Consider the following 22,891-nt stretch of genomic DNA (forward strand, 5'->3'; position numbering starts at 1 on the left):
AGTACAGAATAAAACACCTAATCTTAGTGCAGCTCTGGCCTTCTAACTACACACTTACCGAAGCTTTGGGGCGCTGTGTGTGTGTGGGAGGGGGGGTGGAGGCGCATGCGTTGTGTACATCGTGTAAGTCTTGCCTTCGTTGTCTCCGTCTCGTCTTTGTCTTAGCCCTTGTTATGACGGGCTGTTGAGGGGGATGAGGCGGTCTTGTGTTGGCTCAGTTGAAGGGCAGACACAGCGGCGGCGACAACACTCCACGCTGTAGGCTGACGCGCGTGTATAGAGGAGCCACTGCAGTCCTTAATGATGATCGGACAAAGGTGATGAGAGACAGAGGCTGAGAGGAAGGTATATACGTGCTCCATCGCTGACGCTCTGCCTGACTTAACACTTCCTGCATTCCCTTTGTTTTCATAAGTAGTATCAGGGTGTTTCAGAGCTTACTAGTGAGTTATTCATGTGTTAACTATAGGATCATTACGAGTATTGTATTGTAAATGTGTGACACGTGTGCTGGGAATGAGCGAGGCGTGTTAAGCTTCATAGTATACGAAATAGACGAGCCATTACCAGAAATACGTGAAGGAGTGAAATTCATGAACCGTATATAAGTATGTGCTTTTGTTGGTTCGCTAAATGAATCCCTCCAATGTAGTAAATGTGTGTATGTGTGTGTGGGGGGCGGGAGGAGGTGAGTGTGTGTGTGCGTGCGTGTGTGTCTGCGTGTTTATAGATTAGGAAATAAACATTACAGACACCAAGAACATACCTGCGAGTGTGTGTCCATTACCTAAAACCTGCGTGGACAAAAAGTGAAAATAATCAGACATGCAGTGAGTCAGAGAGGAAAGCAAATCTCACTCCAGCACGCGAAGAAATATGAACAATACCAACACTATCTGAAAACAAACACCTTCACACGTACCACAAGCAAACGGCCGCCTGTTCACGCCTGTTTTCGCTCGTTTCTAATCTCTATCGCACACTATTGCCGCTGGTAACTTGGGGGGAATAAACTTACGTAAAAAAACATATCAAAACGATCTAAACGCAGATAAGATAAATCCCTTTCACACGCTACAAAAGCTCCCATTCACTCCCACTGTCTTTCATCATCTTCTTTTTCGTCTATTATTTCCACTGACAACTTGGGGGGAACAACCGTACTTTAAATAAAAACATATCAACACGATCTACAACAAATAAAACAAATGTCTCTTACACGCAACACTATCCCCCCCCCATTCACTCCTGCTTTCGCTCGTTCTCTATTGTATCACTCATTGTTTGATAACTTTGGTGGGCAATTGTACCTTAGAAAACATCATAATTTTTCCCCTTGTATATACGAATCATTGGTCTCGCTTTTGTCGGGCCCCACACTTGTATTTGTATTAGGTATGACGCAACACAAAGCTCTTTTCATCTCTCCTCGCATGTAACAGCGACTCACACACGTAAACAAGAGTCTCAACATTGGGGGAAAGCACACACGTTTGTCAGCCCCGGGATCAGCACACACACGCTTGTTTGTACTAACCATGACATCAGCACGCCGCAAAGCCCTCGTTCGTCACCCGGTAGCTGCGGGGATCATGTTTCTTAAAGGCCCTTCTAAGCGAGAATAATGAGAAAAAAATCATCATTCACGCAAACCATTTCATTATATATATACACGCATGTGTGATCAGTTTATGCATCATCTATTTTGGGAGGGTTTACGTCATGGCAAAAATTCGGCCCTTCGCTGGTACCAGGTTAAATAGCAAGTCACACATACACACTCGTTGCCATGACACACTTATATTTCTATTAACCATGACATCAGCACAGCACAGAGCAATATCACTCGAACATTTACCTCCATTATTTCTCCCATATTTATTTTTCCATACTTCTTCCTTATCTATCATTTTTTTTCCTTATTTCCCGTCACTATCACCTCGGCCCAGTTGGCATGATGCACTCATCTATACTGATCTCTATTTTGCCCTCTCGTTCTTTCTTCGTTTGGCCGGAGCAGCGTCTAGAGGGCCTTTTTATTGTTGTTGTTGTTTTTTTTGCCCTTGAGCTGCCTCCCTTCCAAGCAATGATCTTCGCCACGTGTTAGAGAGAGAGAGTCACACATACACACACGCACACACACACACAACACACAACACTCGCAGCAAAGGGAAGGGAAAGAAAGGATAGGGAAGGAAAGGAAAGGAAAGGAAAGGAAAGGAAAGGGAAAGGAAGGGAAGGGAACGGAACGAAAAGGAACGAAAGGGAAGGGAACGGAACGGAATGGAAGGGAAAGGAAGGGAAGGGAAGGGAAGGGAAGGGAAGGGAGGGAAAGCGTGTCAACTCCAAGCACACACTCATCATTTTAATTTGCACGTCATCCCCATAGAAGGGTCTCAGCCATGCAGGGTGGAGGGGAAACTGTAACTGATTCATGTGTGTTTGTTTTGTGTAATAATCGTGGTATATTGCCGCGTGCGTGTGTGTGTGTGTGTGGTGGGGGAGTGTGTGTGTGTGTGTGTGTGTGTGTGTGTGTGTGTGTGTGTGTGCGTGCTTACCTATTTGTATGGTTATATGATTAATTTAGGTTCGTAATATCCTTAATTTCATCATATTTTATCGTCAAATTCCATAAAGTTGTATGTCATTTTTTTAGGAGACCCCAATTCATCATCGTCATCATCATCAACACAGTCATCCTCATCTTTTATCGGTCTGTTTGTGTCTGTCTGTTTATGTGTATGTCTGGGTGAGAGAGTGGCTGATCTGTCTTATTATTTTCATTTCCATCTGTTAGTGTTTGCCGTGCTTATGTGTAGAGCTCTGTCCTGGCTAACCTCGTGCACTCTTCCTCCTCGTCTATCTGTCTTCTCTATCTGTCTCTGTCTCTGGCCTAACCTCACCCTCCTCCTCTCTCGCCCCCTCGCAGCTCCCTCCCGCCGCCAGTGACTCCCCCACCAGCGTCAGCGCCACCGATGAGGACCCGCGGCTCAAGCTCTTCTTCTTGCGGGAGATGGAAGCTCACCGGCGCGTGGAGCAGATGGCGCGGCTCAAGTACACCTACACCTCCCACCTGCACCACAGCCTGCACCACAGCCTCCACCACAGCCTGCACGCCGCCCTGCAGCCCACACACCACCTGGCAAAAGGTTAGTGATTGACGTTGTGAGATCATTACTACGTCTTGGTTTTTGTTCCGTTTTCTTTACGTATTGAATTGTTGTAGCAGTAGTAGTAGGAGGAGGAAGGGCAGTAGTAGTAGTTGTAGTTGTTGTTTTTGTTGTTATTTATTTAATTTGTTTTGATTTTGCACAGTTGATGTACATATGAAGTCATACAATGCTTCCTACGATCTCCTATAGTGAAAGGGCGGAAGCTTAGGTGTGGATCAGGAAGGGCGAGACTGAAGAGAGAGAGAGAGAGAGAGAGAGAGAGAGAGAGAGAGAGAGAGAGAGAGAGAGAGAGAGAGAGAGAGAGATGAGGCGGTGTTTAAGGAAATGAAGAGCGTGACAAAACAATATACGAGGTGTAGGTGTTTGACGACTTAAATGGCATAACAAGAGCTAAAATAAAAGATCTTGGAGAGACAATACAGAACAACACAAGAGATGCTTCGATAGCTAAGGAACGTAAAACAAAAAACAGAGGAGAAAGGGTATTGAAAAAGGCACAGGACTTAAAATTGACACGTAAAAGGACGTTACATGGAAAAGAATCTCCTCTTCCACGTCTACCAAACCTCAGAGAATCAATAAAGTGGAAGTGATCAAAGAGGTAACACCTTAAAACTGACAGGTATATAGGCAACAGGTAAATACACAACAGGTAAAGAGCTTAATTAACAGGTACAAGGACGTTACATGAAAAACAATCTCTTCCTCCGTGTCTTCCAACCCTCAGAAAAGTCATCATCCTCTTCATCAGTAGTTCTTGAGGTGATGAATTAACAAGTCTTTCCTTCCCTTCCGCCCTCCCTACTTCCCTCTCTTCCTCCTTCCGTCCTCTTTCGTGTCTTCCAACCCTCAGAAAAGTCATCATCCTCTTCATCAGTAGTTCTTGAGGTGATGAATTAACAAGAGTCTTTCCTTCCCTTCCGCCCTCCCTACTTCCCTCTCTTCCTCCTTCCGTCCTCTTTCGTGTCTTCCAACCCTCAGAAAAGTCATCATCCTCTTCATCAGTAGTTCTTGAGGTGATGAATTAACAAGAGTCTTTCCTTCCCTTCCGCCCTCCCTCCTTCCTCTCTTCCTCCTTCCGTCCTCTTTCGTGTCTTCCAACCCTCAGAAAAGTCATCATCCTCTTCATCAGTAGTTCTTGAGGTGATGAATTAACAAGAGTCTCCCCACCCATCCCTTCCCTCCCTCCCACCCTCCTTCCCTCCCTGTCTCCCTCCATCCTTTTCCGTGTCTTCCAACCCTCAGGAAAAAAACATCCTCCACTTCACCACTAGTTCTTGAGGTGAAGAAGTAACAAAAGTCTTCCCTTCCCTCCCTTCCTTCCCTCCTTCCCTCCACTCCCTCACTCAATTATCACGCACTTCAGCGGTGGACGTGAGGGCCATTAGCGTTCATCAGTGTAATCGGAGTGTGCGGCGAGTGTTAAGTGTGGGAGGGACACGACAACGACGACGAGGTTGACGATGATTCCATGCAAGCCCTTTAACGACCCTTGACTGCTGCCTCTGTCCCGATTCCCGATTCCCGATTCCCGACCCACCCTCTCTCTCTCCCTCTCTCTTCCTTGGCAGTCACGCAACCCCTTTATCTCTCTCTCTTTCTCTCTGTCTCTGTCTCTCTCACTCTCTGTCTCTGTGTGTGTGTGTGTATCTCTCTCTCTCTCCACGCCTGTCTTTCTCTCTATCTCTATCTCTGCAACTGTCTGTCTCTTTCTGTGGGGTGTGAGTCTATGTCTGTCTGTCTGTCTGTCTGTCTCTTTGTCTGTCTGTGTCTGTGTCTTGTTTTCTCTTCCCTTCCCTTCCCTTCCCTTCCCTTCCCTTCCCTTCCCTTCCCTTCCCTTCCCTTCCCTTCCCTCCCTCACCCCTCACCCCCTACAACCTTTAGGGCTTCCACGCTGCAGTCTCGTTAGTGCAGTAATTACCTGTGTGTCTGTCCGGGCAGGTAACAGCACGGGAGGGACGCGCACCGCCTCTTCGCACCGCCGTACGCTCCAATCAAGTATTTATGTTCGATGTCACACGCGTTCCTCCCTCTCTCACCCTCTCTTCCCCTCTCGCCCTCCCTCTGTCCCTGCCTCTTCGCCTCACCTCACGATGGCTATAGAGGCGAGCCGGGTCTTCTATTCTACAGCAAGGGAGGCAGCTCAAGGGCAAAAAACTAAAAACAACAAAAAAGTAGGAAAAAAAAGGTACGATAGGCCTGAAGAGAGGTAATTTTCGGGTCTTGTGGCGACGTTCTGTGGGTGGATGTGTGGATGGGTTGGGGAGATCTCAGGCTTAGAAACACGTATAACCCTCTCTCTCTTTCCGCCTCTCCTTACTACTACTGCTGCGACGTGAGTTTTGTGGAGACGTCGTATATGTGGGTAGGTGGGTGGGTGGGTGGTTATGTCAGGCTTTGGAACATGTGGATACCGTAAAGTGAAATTAATGTACGGTAAGGATGATGGACTGGAAATATATGAAGCACTAGATATGGAGAGATTGTGATAATGTTAAGCTAGATTACTAAGGAAAATATGCGGAAAGGCTGAACGGACTGAAAATGAACGATACAGCTGATTAGGAGATTTTGCGAGGGTGGACTGTTGCCTGTATTTACATATTTCCGAGTTTCCATGTTTCCCTCTCCTCTACTCTCCTCTCCCTTCCTCCATTCCTCTGATCCCGTTAGAGTTTGGTTAGAGAAGTGCTTTGAAAACTCCCTCTTCCTCTTCCCTCCCTATCTCCCTACCTCTTCTCCCTCCCTTACCTTTCCTCCCTCCCTCTCTTACTCTCCTCTCTTCTCTCCTCTCCTCTGCTCTCCTTTCTCTCTCTCCCCTCCTTCCTCCTCTTTCTCCCCCTTCCTCCGTATCTTCTCCCTTTCTCTCTCTCTCTCTCTCTGCCCCTCCCTTCCTATCCTCCCTCTCTCTCCCTCACCCTCCCTCTCTCCCTCCCTCCCTCTGTGATGTCGTGTAGCTTTAATGAAGGAATAATGATCCACGCAATTACTAACGTTGCTGTGACTCCTCCCTTATTGCTCCCTACTCACCCTTACGCCCTTACACCCCCCTACACCCGGAGCGAGGGGGGAAGGGGGGTCAAGTTATAGGGGTCTTTATTTACCTTTACCAATTAGCACCGCGGCGGCAGGTGGCGCGATAAGATCTGGTGCTGTAATTTGGTGCTGGACAGATACAAAGACGGACTCACGCACACACACATGGACACGTACATAGACACACACACACACACACACACACACACACACACACACACACACACACACACACACACACATGGGGACGTAGAATAGGGCAATAGCACGAAAATAAACAGTCACGGACGCTCACCAAATTTTAGGTTATCGTAGAAACAGACAGAAACAGACACACGAGGACACAGACACAAACACGCAACAACAGAGAGAGAGACACAGACTTACTCACGCACACGGACACACAGACAGGTACACAGACAGACAAGGTTGAAGTAGGGTCATCGTCGCGTGTTTCCGCTCGTTAGGTAACCGCCGTCCACCAACACCTGTCCTATCCTCGCCAATTACCTTCCTTCCATAGTTTTATTCATGTTATCGTGCGCCTTTCCCTCCCAGCTCGTTTGTTAGATAACCAGGACAAGCTTTAGTCTTTTTTGTTACCTGATCCTCCATGTTAGTTACTTTGTTTTAAATCTCAAGCTATTTTATTGTCATTACCATCAGTTTGTTAGTTAATCAGTTTTGTTCCATGTTTCGGGGTCGTTATTTTTGTCTATGGAGGTCTTAACATCGGCCTTCGTAGTCGTCATCTGCGTCGCGGTCTTAGTGTTGGGTTTGTTTTTGTTCTTGTTCCTGGTCGCTGTAATGGTCTTGATCAAGCCTCCTATTTTAGTCATCTTGATCACCTCGGGGCTCGTCTTTGACTCATGGACCTAGTAATTCTGTCACTGTAGTCCTTATCATTATCATCGGTATTTATTTTTGTGTGTTTTGTCCTTCGTGTCTGTCATTTTTTTAGTCTGTCCTCATACCAACGTTTGTGTCGACCTGCCTTTGTTTCGGGTCTTAGTCTCAGTCTCTGTACTCTAGTCCACTTTCTTCCCCATCTCTCAACCACTTGCTCTCTCCATCGTCTCTGTACTCTAGGCCACTTTCTTCCCTATCTCTCTCTCACCCACTTGCTCTCTTCCTCGTCTCTGTACTCTAGTCCACTTTCTTCCCCATTCTCTCTCTCACCCACTTGCTCTCTTCCTCGTCTCTGTACTCTAGGCCACTTTCTTCCCCATTCTCTCTCTCAACCACTTGCTCTCTTCCTCGTCTCTGTACTCTAGGCCACTTTCTTCCCCATCTCTCTCTCAACCACTTGCTCTCTTCCTCGTCTCTGTACTCTAGGCCACTTTCTTCCCCATTCTCTCTCAACCACTTGCTCCCTTCCTCGTCTCTGTACTCTAGGCCACTTTCTTCCCCATTCTCTCTCAACCACTTGCTCTCTTCCTCGTCTCTGTACTCTAGGCCACTTTCTTCCGCATTCTCTTTCAACCACTTGCTCTCTTCCTCGTCTCTGTACTCTAGGCCACTTTCTTCTCCATTCTCTCTCTCACCCACTTGCTCTCTTCCTCGTCTCTGTACTCTAGGCCACTTTCTTCCCTATCTCTCTCTCAACCACTTGCTCTCTTCCTCGTCTCTGTACTCTAGTCCACTTTCTTCCCTATTCTCTCTCTCACCCACTTGCTTTCTTCCTCTGATCCTCTCTGACATGCATTCCAACACTACAATATTCAAATCCTTTTCGCAGACCTTAGGCGGTAAATATTGCTCTACATGTCACACTCATTCACTAAACACTCTTTCGCTCCCGCCATCCATCATACCTCTTAGATTTCCTCGTATTTTTACTGTTACATATTCAGCACTATGCAAGTGGTAAGATGTGTTATATTTAAGCCACTCTCGCCTTGTTCAAGCTTTCTTTGTGCTTTGTTTAGTCTTGGATTCAATCGTATATTTTCTGGTTAGCATTAGTTGAGGTTGTGGACGGGTTGGGTTATAGTTGTGTTCTGTTTTAAGCCACTCTTTCCTTGTTCTATTCTCCCTCGTATCAGATTCTTTTGTATTAGTTTCAGTCGTATATTTTCTGACTGGCATTTCTTGTGGTTTTGGAAGGGTTAGGTTAGCCGTGTTCTGTTTTAAGTCACTCTTGCCTTGTTCAATTCTCCCTCGTATCAGATTCTTTTGTATAGTTTCAGTCGTATATTTTCTGACTGGCATTTCTTGTGGTTTTGGAAGGGTTAGGTTAGCTGTGTTCTGTTTTAAGCCACTCTTGCCTTGTTCAACCCTCTCTCGTATCAGATTCTTTTGTATTAGTTTCAGTCGTGTATTTTCCGAGTGTATCAGCCTTATTTAAAGTTTTGGGAGGACTGGACTAAAATTATGCTGTTTTTGAAGCTACTCTCGCCTTGTCTAATCCTTCTTTATGCCTTTCCTTACTGTATTCATCCAGTACATGTATATTGAAAGCTATGTCATGTTTCAAGTCAGTCTCGTCTTATTCAGTCCTTCCTTGAGTCTTTTCTTTACTCTGCTCAGTCCGTATATTGTCTAACTTAAGAACTGAGTAAAGCTTTATTCTGATTTAGGCACACCATTTTATTACAAGTAGGGACGCAGAGTGAGCGTTAATCACGAAGTCATGTATGAAGATATGGATTACAACACTTTATATCTAAGTAATAAGACAAAAGAGGTCCCCAAAATGGAATGATCTAATCGTACCCCGAAGCTGTCTTGATACTCTCTCCCGTCTTGAAAGAGTTTAAGTTATATTCGCCCTATTGACTAAAGCCCTCAGCCTTGCGTAAGTAGGAAAGATTCAGTCACTTATATTTTTTTTCTCTCCTGACCGATGCATTATTTAACGTATTGGCGAATGTGGCTAAGTGGTAAGTGTTGTTCTGGCTGAGTTACCGTCACACACACACACACACACACACACACACTCGGCTCAATACACTGTTATCGGATCGGCTGCCTCGCAAACCAAAGACTTGCGTGATATATTTTAGGGCCCCGACGAAGTGTCTTTAAGTGTCTTCAGCGAATACGTCACGGTGCTAAACAATGGCGAGGACGATGACGGTAACTGTAGTATATGAGCGTCAACATTAAAACAACAACAACAACAACAACAATGATAGTAGCAATAACAATAACAGCCATAACAGAAACACCAATAACAATAACAGATACAATAACAAAACTACTACTACTACTATTACAGTGAAACAAAGCTATTTTTTTTTCTTTTTTTTCTCTCCTTTTTTATACCTCTCGTTATGTCTCTCAATCAAGCAGACATCATCACCACCACCACCACCACCACCACGTAATGATTCACTCACTCACTCACGGCTTCCAGAGATTATAAACGGTGGTAAACATCCTCTTTTTTTTTTTGTCTTCCTTTTGATTCATTAATATTCAAAGTAGGTGCAGCAGCGACCCTCCCCCACCCTCCCCCCCCCCCCCCCCACCACCACCACCACCAGCTCCTCGTTTATTAGGATGACTCAGCAATAATAAAACACCGCATACCAACTCACTAACTAACTCCACTGCATCACCTTCCACCCCCATCCATCTTCATGCACTCCTGCCGTGACTGATTGTACTTGTATATTAATTTCATGCATTTATAAGCTTGGAAGTCTTGAATGGTGTTATTTTCTTTCATTTTCCCTTAGTTGTTGTTTTTTTTCCTTCATATAACATACACACATTTTCTGTTCTTGTTTAGTTCTCCTTTTATTCTTCTTGTTTTTTTATTGTTCTTGTTGTTTTCGTTTTCGCTTTAATTTTCCTCTCCTTCCTTCTCTTCCTCCTCCTCTTCTTCGTCTCGGTAATAATAATAATGATAATAATTGATAATGATAAAGATGGGTTTCATATCACCACACTCACTCCACCACCACCACCACTCACTCCACCACCACCACCACCTCGCTCCACCCTCGCCTCCTGATTATACATTTTAATTTTATGCATTGAGCGGCGGCAAAGAGTTACTCCGCAGCTCTGGACCTTTACTGCACTGGAGAGAGAGAGAGAGAGAGAGAGAGAGAGAGAGAGAGAGAGAGAGAGAGAAATGGTTGTAGTAGTTGTGATTGCATTGTTGAGGAATTGTGGAAAGAACTGAAGAGAGGAAAGTAAGGAAAAGGAAGGAAGGAAAGGAGGAAAAGAAAGAGGGAATGAAGGAAATGAAGTAAAAAAAAAGCGAGCAAAGAAATAGTGATAGAGGGAGATAAAGATAAATTAAAGAGGGGAAAGAAAAAGAGGAGAGTTGAAGGAGGAAATTAAGATAAAGAAAGTAGGAAATGAAAAAAGAAAGAATAAAGAAAGAAAGAAAAGAAAGAAAGAGAGAGAGAGAGAGACAGAAACAGAGACGGAGACACAGAGACAGATACCAAACAAAACAGCATCACCAAACATCAACATCATCATGAAAAAAAAAAAGAATAAAGAGAAAAGAAAAGAAAGAAAAATAAAGTGAGAAAAAGACAGAAATGAAGACAGAGACAGAAACAGAGCAAACAAAACAGCATCACTAAACATCATCAACATCAAGATCATCAACATCACCATCAACATCATCAGCCAGTGTAGTCGTCATCGTCGTCTGATGTTTGCCTGAGTGATGACGGCCGCTGTTTACTCGGCATCAGTCTCTGCTCCGCCGCCGCTCCGTCAGTTAGATTCGTTAATTTACATACTAAGTAGAAAATTAACGTGCTTGGACGGCGGTGGCGATGGCGTTATAGTGTTGTTGTTGTCGTTGTTGTTGTTGCTATCGTTGTTGTTGTTTTTGTCTTGCTTGATGATGCGTTCGTATTGAGTGACTGAGAAAAAGATTATAATTTGCGATCTATTCCTGTTTTTTTTTTTCCTCTTCCTCTTCTTTCTTCTTTTTTTTCCTTCCCTTCCTTTTTCTCTCCTCCTCTTCCATCTCCACTTTCCGTCTCATTTCTTGCTCCTTAATCGCTCGTCCTAGTTTTCCATCTGGTTCCTGTTCCTGTTTTTTTCCTCTTCCTCTTCTTTCTTCTTTATTTTCCTTCCCTTCCTTTTTCTCTCCTCCTCTTCCATCTCCACTTTTCGTCTCATTTCTTGCTCCTTAATCTCTCGTCCTGGTGGGCACTCCAGACTAGGGGGGCGTTAGTAATTTCCATGGGGCGCGTGCCTTGGGGGAAAAGTTGAAATTTTTGTTTTTGGAATATTTGTTATTTTGTTACGAAGAGCGTGAGCTAATATGCAAGGGGGCGTGGAGGGAAAGACCCATTTCAAAAAAGTTTAAGAACCACTGATGTAAACCAAATGTCTTCTCATGCGTTACTTTTTTTTTCTTTTCATTCATCATTTCTTACTTTACTCTCCTTCCGCTATTTCTCATCCTCCTCTTCCTCCTCCTTCTCCTCCTCTCGTCTCTTTCCCCGCCCCTTAATTCTCTGTTTATCCCCACGAGTTTAAAAAGAGATGACACATAAACCACATACATACACACACAAACATATACACATACGCCTTTCTATGTATGAATTCCCTTAACCATCTCCTATCTCCTCTCCCCCTCCTCCTCCTTCCATCTCTTTCCCACTCCTTAATCTCTCGTATAAGCCCATGAGTCCAGATTTCCACCTAAACCCCCCACCCCCCACACGCACACGTCTCCTTATGCACAAGTCCCTCAATAACCATCTACATCCCATCTACTCAGCGTTCGTCTTGAGGCACCAACATAACAACACAACAACAGGGACACAACGGGCGAGAGCAGCGGCAGAGCTCGCGTCAGCCTCCCAGCACAGCCTTAAACCTTACCGCCGCGACTCCCACTAATATGCTCGTAAAATCCGCCTCGACAGCCAATCTGCTTAACACCCACACTGCATAAAGGCGCCGCACACTTACTACGTGAATTTGCTCGCTTGGAATTGGATGCTCACCCGCCTAAGGAAGCTCCAACACTTTATGGGCCGCGGGCGTGTGTTTTACCATAAGTTGAAGAGGCGGAGAGTATGATCGTTGTGTGTGCTCGTTGTTTATGGGGAAGGAAGGAAGGTTGAAAAGGAGGGAGGTTGGAGGAGAGAGAGAGAGGTTGAGGAAGAGGAGAAGGGAATGAGAAGGAGAAGGAGAGAGTGATATGAAGTACAAAAGGAACGAAGAAAAATTTAGCCACGAAAAAAATAGAGATCAATTATTGTAAAAAGAGAAAGAGAAAGAGAGAGCAGAGAAAGAGAGAGGAGTTAAAGAGACAGGAAAAGATAGGGCGAAGGAGGATGGCGAGCGAGGGAAAGGATGAAAGAGTGAGGTCGGGTGAGAGAGAGGGAGAGAGGGAGGGAGAGAGGGAGTGAATAGGTTAAACAAGTGCATGCCGGCTGTGGCTTGGCATTAATACTCATACTGTTTCATGCCCCGATGCGCCGCCAAGTGCTGGAAAATAAACAACTGATTTACGAATGGGGCGGCGATGAGGTGTGTTGATGGTGGTGGGAATGAGTGCGTGTGTGTGGGGGGGGGTTAGATTTTCGAGGGTGGAATCTTCTGAAGTGGAATTTTTTGGAAGCCAGTCAGTCACTTTATCTCAGTATCGTAACACCACTCTGATCAGAAGCGAGAAAAGGGTGTTAGGACGAAAAATATACAGCTTTACCAAATGTCCTGTGTGTGTGTTATTTTTTTGTATTTTGTGTGTGTGTGTGTGTGTGTGTGTGTGTGTGTGTGTGTGTGTGTGTGTGTGTGTGTGTGTGTGTGTGTGTGTGTGTGTGTGTGTTTATTCGTACCGCAGCGATAGTGTGCATGCTCCGATAGCGTCAGATTAAACCCTTTGAATAATTGAGATTGACGGATAATACGCTTACAGAAAAGCAAAAAGCAGTATCGCTAATCACGCCACTCACGGACCATACTAACGCGTTCTGATCTAACGTGAGAGATCGAAAAAAAAAACTGAGATTTCCACGAGTTAGAGAGAGCGCGAAGGCAGAACAGATGTGCGAGACTCGAGGGTTGGTTCTGCTTTGTAATGTTATATACTGATCGTCCCATGTTAAGGAAATCACGCCCTGGTTCATTGATTAATAGGTTGTGTTGTGTATATATGTTGATGAGAGAGTCTAAGTTACTGTCTCTGTCTGTATTGAGTTGCTTATGATCATCGAGGAGACTCTGTTTGAAATATATATTCTTTTTCCTGGATGCCCTTTCATAGATCTAACTACTACTACTAATGCTAATACATATACTACTACTAATAATAATAATGATAATAAAGTAAATTTCTGGGTGGTTATGTATTTTGGGATCTAGTGTATGTATAAATGTAACAATCCCCTTTATATTTTCTCTTTTTTGTTTATTTGTGTTTGTGTGTGTGTGTGTGTGTGTGTGTGTGTGTGTGTGTGTGTGTGTGTGTGTGTGTGTGTGTGTATTTGCTTGTCACAAACTATATCTAACCCGTCATCACCAGTATATAACGTGTCACATGAATAATTGTGCTACACCAAATCAGATGCCGGCCCCTCCTTGCATATGTCACGAGGTCACGTATGGCTAACAGACTGTAACCTCTCCCTTTCTCTCTCTCTCACAGACTGGCTCGACTCCTCCTCCAACGTGACGTCTACTCCTTAAGCCTGCACTGATGGCTCCTTAATGGTGGCTCACTGGTGGCGACTGGTGGCTCATGTCTGACTGGCTTGTGATTCGCCTTGGATCAGCCCTCTCGCTCCTCCTAAAACTGCGCTGTCTTTGGTGGCTCCGATGGCTCGTCTGTTGGCCCTAGTACAAGCTTGCTAACCGGAGTGTGACAACGCCCACTCACTCTTATCGTTCCCCTCTTAGTGGTGTGGAAGAGACTGAGAAGGAGGATGTGTTACGCGTGTGCTTGGTGGAGATTGTGGAGGACAGTGGGTAGTGGAAGTGGTGGTGGTGGTGGCGAGGTCAACTTCTGCATTACGTGGTGTTGTCATCCATCACGAAGACTCCAACGGTGAGATTCAAGGCGAAGAGCTCTTTCAAGAAGCTGAAGGTACGGAGGGAGCGCCGAGGTAATGCGACATGTTCCACAGTTTCAGATCGTTCCAGATAATGCCAGACAGAGCTGCCACCTGAGTCATGACGAGGGGCCTGCGCGCTGCATTTTATTATTATTATTGTTATTATTATTATTATTATTATTATTATTATTATTATTATTATTATTATTATTATTATCATTACTATTACTATTATTATTACCTATTGTACAGTGTTGGCGAAGGCTCTCCTCTCTGCAGCACTTCATACCCGGTGTCTCGTCATCTTGGTATTTTATTATTAGGAAAAATATCCTGATTGTTGTTGAGAATGTTCACTCGACGCTGTGTCTCGATCCCCCTCGGAAGGAACCTATCCAGGCCTCAAGTGTGTGTTTTCAGGAATTCCCCCCCCCAACACACACACACACACACACACACACACACACACACACACATATATATATATATATATATATATATATATATATATATATATATATATATATATATATATATATATATATATTTATATATAAATATGGTAGACATTATATTCCCATGCTCCTGTTGTTGTTGTTCTTTTCGTGTACACGCCGCAGTGTGATGTGTCTGAAAAGTAGGCCACTTAGGGAGCACTAAGATGAGCCGTGCATGAGCGTCGCCCTTTCGTGCACCTCGGTGAAGAAAGTTTTTGTTTCGTCATCGACAACAACGAAGACACGCGTGGCCGCGGGAACGCGTCTTGCGGGGAACACTCGAGGTTGAAGAATGGTATGGCGGTGAATTTCTCTATGAAATTTTGACATTCCGTGTGTGACAGTGTACAAAACAGACAGGTATGACTCTACAGCTGATGCCTCTCGCTGCTCATGCCCGCGGTGCGTACAGTGTTGTTCCAAACGACGGTTCATCAAAAGAATAAAAAAGGAGAGTGTTGATAATCCCGCCACATATGGGCGGGAGCGTGTTCACGCAACTCGTGGGCTATAAAAGCGATGGTGGCGGCGATGAGGGCGCGGTGCGGCGGAGCAGCTGCCCCGGCAGGTGTTTTGCCTCGCGCCGCGCCTGGGGGAGATTGAGAATGTGTTGTCACTGATCGGTGGCGTGATAGTACACAGACCTGTGCATAATGATATACAGAGCGTGTGAGCTGGTGCGTGCTGGCAGGTGCCGGGCCGAGGTGGGGAAGGGGGGAGCGGGGATGTTAGATAAGGCAAACATCCAGATATTCAAGATAACGGAGGGAACCAGTTTTCAATCTGTGTTTATAGTGTTGGTCTGTGTTACTGGGGCGCAGAGAGTGTTGTACCTCGACCTGCAATGTTTATTTGTACATAGACATATTATAGATCTATATTGCCACTGGTTAGACCATGTACATTTATGTTTCGCACGTGTGACTGGCTGTACATAGGCTCGCATGTACCTACGTATTTATAGGCGAACAAATGTTTTCTGTACCAAGACGATAATAACGATAAATATAATGTATGTTGACCGAAGTTCCTTGCGTACGTACCCAGCCACGCCGCGCTGTGCTGAGCTGAGCTGTGCTGTTCTGCTGACCTTGCTGCTGTCCGTAGAGTGTGCTGCTGCAGGTTCCTGACGCGAGTTGGACGCAGTATTTAGAGCAAAACAATTTAAACACCCAAACCTCCTTCCCGTTACTTACTGTCTAGTGTAACTGAGTCTCCCTTCACTTCCCTGCCTGTGCCGCATCTAGTCAGCCAGTAGATCCTGCCCGCAGCCTCACCCCTCCTGAAGAAGATCCAGCCCTTCAATACCGCGGTGACGAAGTGGCCTGCCCGTGTTGTCTGAGACAAGTTCAAATCCCGCCGCTACCTCCTGACAACTTCAAACCATCGCGGAGAGGCCGAAGATCACCCTCATGCTATCCAAATGTCCTTCTATCAACCCTAACTTCAGCGAATTCTGTCATAGGAAGAACCGGGGGACAGCGGGCGCCAAGCTGGAGGACACAACGGCGCCACCATAAAAAAAGATTCGCCCGCTCTACTAATATATCAACTGACCAACCACGGGGGCCCCTCAAGAAATCCTCCCAGTGTTATTTACGGGCTGCACCTAGGAAGAAATCCGCAATCAGTATATTTGAGTACCTGAGGCAGGGAGGCCAGTCTTTCTTTAGCTTTGTTAGCTCGTCCCACCGTTCGTTGTGAGTTGCTATGTCCGTGTGTGTACGTGTGCGTGTACGTTTCGGCGACTACCTGTGCGTCGTGGCCTGGGTGGATTTGCCTTCAGCCGACTTGGGTCTTGGGCGCTCTTATTAATTATCGTCAGCACACTATGACCTCCTCAAAAAGTATAGTGATGATTTGTAACGTATTATTTAACCAAAAGTGGTGGCTAAAAGATATTACTAGTTATAGCTAAAGGTTCAAAACTCTTATCATTTTCCTTATCCGTCAGATTATTGTGTGGTGGCGTCATGTAACCAAAATACATCATCATGCAGTTCTTTTTTTCCCGTCAGCATGTTTATATTTGTGAGGTGACGCCATGTGACTCAAGACATTATTTGTGTTATTTCCCTACCATTTGCAACATTTCTAGGCAGCTGCGTGGTGTCACTGGTTTTCTTTTAGTATCATTGTAACATCATTCAAGAGGAGAGTATCAAGACACCTCTCCACCCGAAATTGACCTCTCTGCTGGCCGCTCGGTCTTCTTTTTGTTCCGAGTATCATCTAGCGGGCTTTTTTGTTGTATTTTTTTGTTCTTTGCCCTTGAGCTGCCTCCCTTGCTGTAACTAAAAAAAAACACGAGAGCCCGAGACCCGCGTTGGCTGGAAGGTCCCTCTGCCTCGTCCCTGCCCTGCGTCGTGGCCGTCATCGCTGTCCCCGCCGCCGCCGCTGTGCTGGGGCGGCGGGGCTGTGACTGTGCGTGTCGCCGCCGCTGCTTCACCCTCGCCGCCTGTGTGTGTGTCCAGCTGCCTCGCCGGCGTCGTTCGTGCCTCCGTAAGGTCGCCTCTAGTCAGTGTTGTTCCCGTGTAGCGACGACGACGGCTGCTTCTGTTCACCTCGACCCTCATGATGACGCCCTCTGGAAGGAGATATATACAAATAAATCAATCACACACATCTGTTCTTATTATTATCTTTATTCCTGTGTATGTAATGCTGGTTTGCTTTCTGCTGTTATACCTGTGCATGTTTTGTGTTTTGTTTGTCGCATTCGTCTCTCTTGCAGTTATGTGATTACTTTTTCCTTAGATGTTTTCCTTGCGTGTGTGTTTGTATGAAGGCACGAATTTGAAGTATGCGTGTCTTTAGTTTTATTTCCTATGTCTAATTATTGATGTTTTTTTTGTTTGTTTTTTTGTCTCATTCATGTTTCGTTTCACCTTTTTTCTTTTTGCTAATGTTGTGTTGTTCTGCTGCAGCCAATCACCTCTTGTTTGCAGACTCGATGTTAAACTCCATGTCTCATAATTGTTTGCTTTATTTTATGTATTTTATTGTTGTTGCTTTTTTATCTTTTATCGTTTTTGCCTTTCTTTTTTTCTTGCCAGAGTGTTGTGTTGTTCTGTTGCAGCCAGTCACCTCTTGTTTGCAGGGAAGAGGTTAAGCGATATGTCTTTTTCTCGCATTATTTATTTCTGTATATTTTTTTGTTTTTTGTATATCTCGCATTCACGAATTTTTGCCTCCTCCTTTCTTGCCAGAGCGCAGTGTTGTTCTGTTACAGCTTCTTATCACCTGTTTGCAGAGATGATGTTAAACTACGTGTCTCTTCTTTGCAGTATTCATTTCCGTATCATATTTGTTTTGCGTTTCATCTCTCATTCACGTTTTTTGCCTGTCTTTCCTTTCTTGGCAGAGTATTGCGTGCAGTAACCTATCCCCGTTTGTTTTGAGACACGATTCTGAAGCATGTGCGTGTGTTATTCCTGCATTAGTTTTTCCTTTTTATCACCTTTCTGTTTTGGCCTGTACATGTAACTAGCAAGCGCATTATCCTTTTGCTTTCTCTCGTTGTTTAAGATCCAGTAACGTGCAAAGAACACACACACACTGGAGTCTTTGTCAACGTCTGTGTAAATGGTCCTCTTCTGGCTCCCACCACTTCAGGAGACGAGACGAATGTGACTCTTCCTTCCGCTGCTGTCCAACGTCCACTGAGGTAAGTAAATGTGTGTGTTTTGGTCGCATAGAGGGATGAAGGTTTGTACGTATGATTGATGAGAGAGAGAGAGAGAGAGAGAGAGAGAGAGAGAGAGAGAGAGAGAGAGAGAGAGAGAGAGAGAGAGAGAGATATGGAGGTGGTAGTTGTAGCAGTAGTAGTAACAGTAGTAGTGGTATTTTTTCATAGTAGTAGTAGTAGTAGTACATAAGAACATAAGAACATAGGGAGACTGCAAGAGTCCGACTGACCTACACAAGGCAACTCCACATTCCCCCCCCACTACCACCTGTCATCCTCGTCCATGTAGCTATCAAGTCTACTCTTAAAACACGCTATCGTCCCTGCACTCACTATGTGACAGCTCAGTCTATTCCATTCCCCCACCACCCGATTACTAAACCAATGCTTGCCTATTTCCCTCCTTAATCTATACTTTTTCTAATTTAAACCCATTATTGCGTGTTCTATCCTGCTGCCTAATTCTCATTACTTTACTTATATCGCCTTCATTGTAACCCTTAACCCATTTGAATGAGAGGAGGCATATTACATCAGTTTATTCCTTTATCAGCTGTTCTGTGGCTATGAGAAGACCACTACCTACTTTTCTATGCTTTTCATTGCCTACAGCTTCCTCACGTCCAGGGAAACCACTGTAGCACGCCTTAAACATACATAAACAGCTCCAAACACTATAACGCTTCACTGGGAGATGGTGGGCTGGGCTTAGCGGGGGAGAGGAGGCAGAATACGTCAATTTATTCAGTTTTTAGATGTTCTATTGCTATGGAAAGACCACCATCTACTTTTCTATGCCTTTCAATGCCTACAGCTTCCTTACGTCCAGGGAAACCATTGTAACACGCCCTTAAAACTACAAAAACACCCCAAACACATCAGGCATTCGCGGGGAGATGGTGGGTCGGGCCTAGCGGGGGACGCGAAGCTTATTCATCAATTTATTCCTTTGTTAGCTGTATCCTAGGCTATTGGAAGACCACCACCTACTCCTCCATGCCCTTCAATGCCTAAAGTTTCCTCAAGTGTCATAAAACCATTGTAGCACGCCTGAAACTTAAAGAAACACGGCTTTTGAGTGGGAACACGAGGCTTATTCATCAAAATATACCTTTAATAGCTGTTCAATGGACGTGAGGAGGCTGCAGGCATAGAAAAGCCATGGATAAGTACATGGTGGTCCTCGCTACAGCCCTAGAACAGCTAATAAAGGTGTAAATTTACGTATACAGCCTCGTCACTTTACTCAGAGGCCGCGCGCACCCACCCATACTCATCGTTACCAGATTGGCCTACTCTGCACATCGTATTCATCGGTTTCTGAGTAAAAGCGATCACATTCACATCATTTACGGTATGCAATCAAACACTGTACATAAAAACTAGTCATTGATGTACTTTATACGAGCGGGAAGGACGAATCTAAGCTCCTAAACCTCATTTGAGTGTTGTGCTTGTGGGTAGTTTTCGTACATATGGCGTTGCTCTCCTTCTCCCTTGCCCGCTAGTTTCAAATCATAATTCTAAGATACTGTCTCGCCCTTATTAACTGTTCTCTGGCTATGGGACGACCACCACCTGCTTTTCTATGCTTAAAACTTTCTCACGTCTCAGGAAATCATTGTATCACGCCCAAAACATACAGAAATGCCCTAAACCCACACGACCTTCACGGGGAGACGGTGGGCGGGGCATAGCGGGGAGGGGAGGCTGTTTATACGTCGTTTTTCACTTTTAAGAGCTATTCTATGGCTATGGGAAGACCACCACCTGCTTTCCTATGCTTAAAACTTCCTCACGTCTCAGGAAACCACTATATCACGCCCCCAATGTAACAGAAATAGCTCAAACACACGCGGCCGTCCAGGTGGTCGGTGGGCGGGGCTTCTTAACCGCAAGGGGAGGCTATGAACCTGTTGATATTTCATTTTAATTGAGAGAGCTAAGAAAACCATCGCCTAGTGCCCTATTCCTGAAGCTTCCGTATGTATGTCAGAACTAATATGTCACGCCCTCAACGCCCAGAAAGACCTCAAACCCACCCATTCCAACGTACATATAACATGAAATGGTCCCTTTTTCTCACCTTTTACTCAATGTACCCTGCATAGTTTCCGCATTCCGCGCGCGCTTGAAGAGAGAGGGCAGCACCTTCCGGGGGGTCACGTAGAGGTCGCACACGATGCCAGGAGTCGCTACTATAAATATTTTTCAACCCCGCATTTACCTACTGGAGCCTCCCATTACCCCTCCAAACCCCACCTAACCATCCAGAAAATGTACTCACACTTTATTATTGTTGTATTTTACTGATCACGACAAATAAAATGAAGAAAAACGCCGAAAACCTGCACATTGCCATGTCTCGCCGGTTGAAGCCAATCCCTAAATCTCACATAACCTCTCCTTCAACCCTCATAAAACCCCTCCAGGCCCGGAGATTCCTTTCCCAACCTATCATATCTGCTCCCCCAACCTCCCGTAACCCCCTCCAACCCCTTAGCACCCAATAGACCGCTAAAGTCAAGTAAGTCAAGGTCGTATTCCTAAACACCTATTGCCAAGGTTTTCGTAGTAGTAGGAGTAGGGGGCTTTTCGTAGTAGTAGTAGTAGTAGTAGCAGCAGCAGTAGTAGTAGTAGTAGTAGTAGTAGTAGTAGAAGGTACATAAGAACACAAGAACATAGGAAGACTGCAAGAGTCCGACTGACCTACACAAGGCAGCTCCAGATTCCCCCCACTACCACCTGTCATCCTCGTCCATGTAAGAACATAAGAACATAAGAACATAGGGAAACTGCAAGAGGCCGGGTGGCCTACACAGGGCAGCTCCAGAATCCCCCCCACTACTCACGGTGGGTGAGGTGTAGTTACAGGGGTTACAGGTAGAGGCTTGATCCTCGTTATACCGGCGGTACCCAGGCACGCATCCAGCACCCCGTCACCTTACTGCACCCACACCTCACTGCCACCTGTCGTCCTCGTCCATGTAGCTATCCAGTCTACTCTTAAAACAAGCTATCGTCCCTGCACTAACTATATGATTGCTGAGTCTATTCCATTCCCCCACCACCCTATTACTAAACCAATGTTTGCCTATATCTCTCCTAAATCTATACTTTTCTAATTTAAATCCATTACTGCGAGTTCTATCCTGTTGGCTAATTCTCAGTACTTTACTTATATCGCCTTTGTTGTAACCCTTGACCCATTTGAATACTTCTATCAGATCTCCCCGCACTCTTCGTCTCTCTAGTGAATGTAAGTTTAGATGTTTCAGCCTATTTTGATATGGGAGGTTCCTCAGCCCCTGAATCATCTTGGTCATCCTCCTCTGAACTGATTCTAGCAAGTTGATGTCCATTCTGTAGTGTGGGCACCAAAACTGGACTGCATAATCTAAGTGTGCCCTAACTAACGCTAAATAGAGTCTGAGGATGACCTCTGCACTCCTGTTGGTTACCGTCCTGTTAATAAAGCCTAATACCCTGTTAGCCCTATTCCTCGCACTAATACATTGCTTCCTTAGTTTTAGGTCAGAGTTCACTAACACTCCCAAATTCCTTTTTTAGATGTTCTATGGCTATGGGAAGACCACCATCTACTTTTCTTTGCCTTTCAATGTCTACAGCTTCCTTACGTCCAGGGAAACCATTGTAACACGCCCTTAAAACTACAAAAACACCCCAAACACATCAGGCCTTTGCGGGTAGATGGTGGGCGGGGCCTAGCGGGGGACGCGAGGATTATTCATCAATTTATTCCTTTATTAGCTATACCTAGGCTATTGGAAGACCACCACCTACTCCTCCATGCCCCACAATGCCTAAAGCTTCCTCAAGTGTCATAAAACCACTGTAGCACGCCTGAAACTTAAAGAAACACGGCTTTTGAGTGGGAACACGAGGCTTATTCATCAATTTATACCTTTAATAGCTGTTCAGTGGACGTGAGGAGGCTGCAGGCATAGAAAAGCCATGGATAAGTACATGGTGGTCCTCGCTACAGCCCTAGAACAGCTAATAAAGGTGTAAATTTATGTATACAGCCTCGTCACTTTACTCAGAGGCCGCGCGCACCCACCCATACTCATCGTTACCAGATTGGCCTACTCAGCACATCGTATTCATCGGTTTCTGAGTAAAAGCGATCACATTCACATCATTTACGGTATGCAATCAAACACTGTACATAAAAACTAGTCATTGATGTACTTTATACGAGCGGGAAGGACGAATCTAAGCTCCTAAACCTCATTTGAGTGTTGTGCTTGGGGGTAGTTTTCGTACATATGGCGTTGCTCTCCTTCTCCCTTGCCCGCTAGTTTCAAATCATAATTCTATAGATACTGTCTCGCCCTTATTAACTGTTCTCTGGCTTTGGAACGACCACCACCTACTTTTCTATGCTTAAAACTTCCTCATGTCTCAGGAAATCACCGTATCAGGCTTAAAACATACAGAAATAGCCTAAACCCACACGACCTTCACGGGGAGACGGTGGGCGGGGCA

General features: G+C 45.2%; 1 protein-coding gene across 1 annotated transcript in view; it reads left to right on the plus strand.

Annotated features, from left to right (window-relative positions):
• The window catches only part of LOC126999060 (SKI family transcriptional corepressor 1 homolog-B-like), an 85,747-nt gene extending 71,421 nt beyond the window's left edge, over positions 1-14,326 (plus strand). The window contains exons 8-9 of the mRNA XM_050861439.1: positions 2,930-3,149; positions 13,792-14,326. Coding sequence (XP_050717396.1) covers positions 2,930-3,149; positions 13,792-13,832 — 261 coding nt within the window. The 3' untranslated portion in view covers positions 13,833-14,326. The remainder of the gene's footprint in view (positions 1-2,929; positions 3,150-13,791) is intronic.
• Positions 14,327-22,891: the final 8,565 nt, after the last annotated feature.

The sequence above is a fragment of the Eriocheir sinensis genome, chromosome 15 (assembly GCF_024679095.1).
Source record: "Eriocheir sinensis breed Jianghai 21 chromosome 15, ASM2467909v1, whole genome shotgun sequence".
Classification (NCBI taxonomy): Eukaryota; Metazoa; Arthropoda; class Malacostraca; order Decapoda; family Varunidae; genus Eriocheir; species Eriocheir sinensis.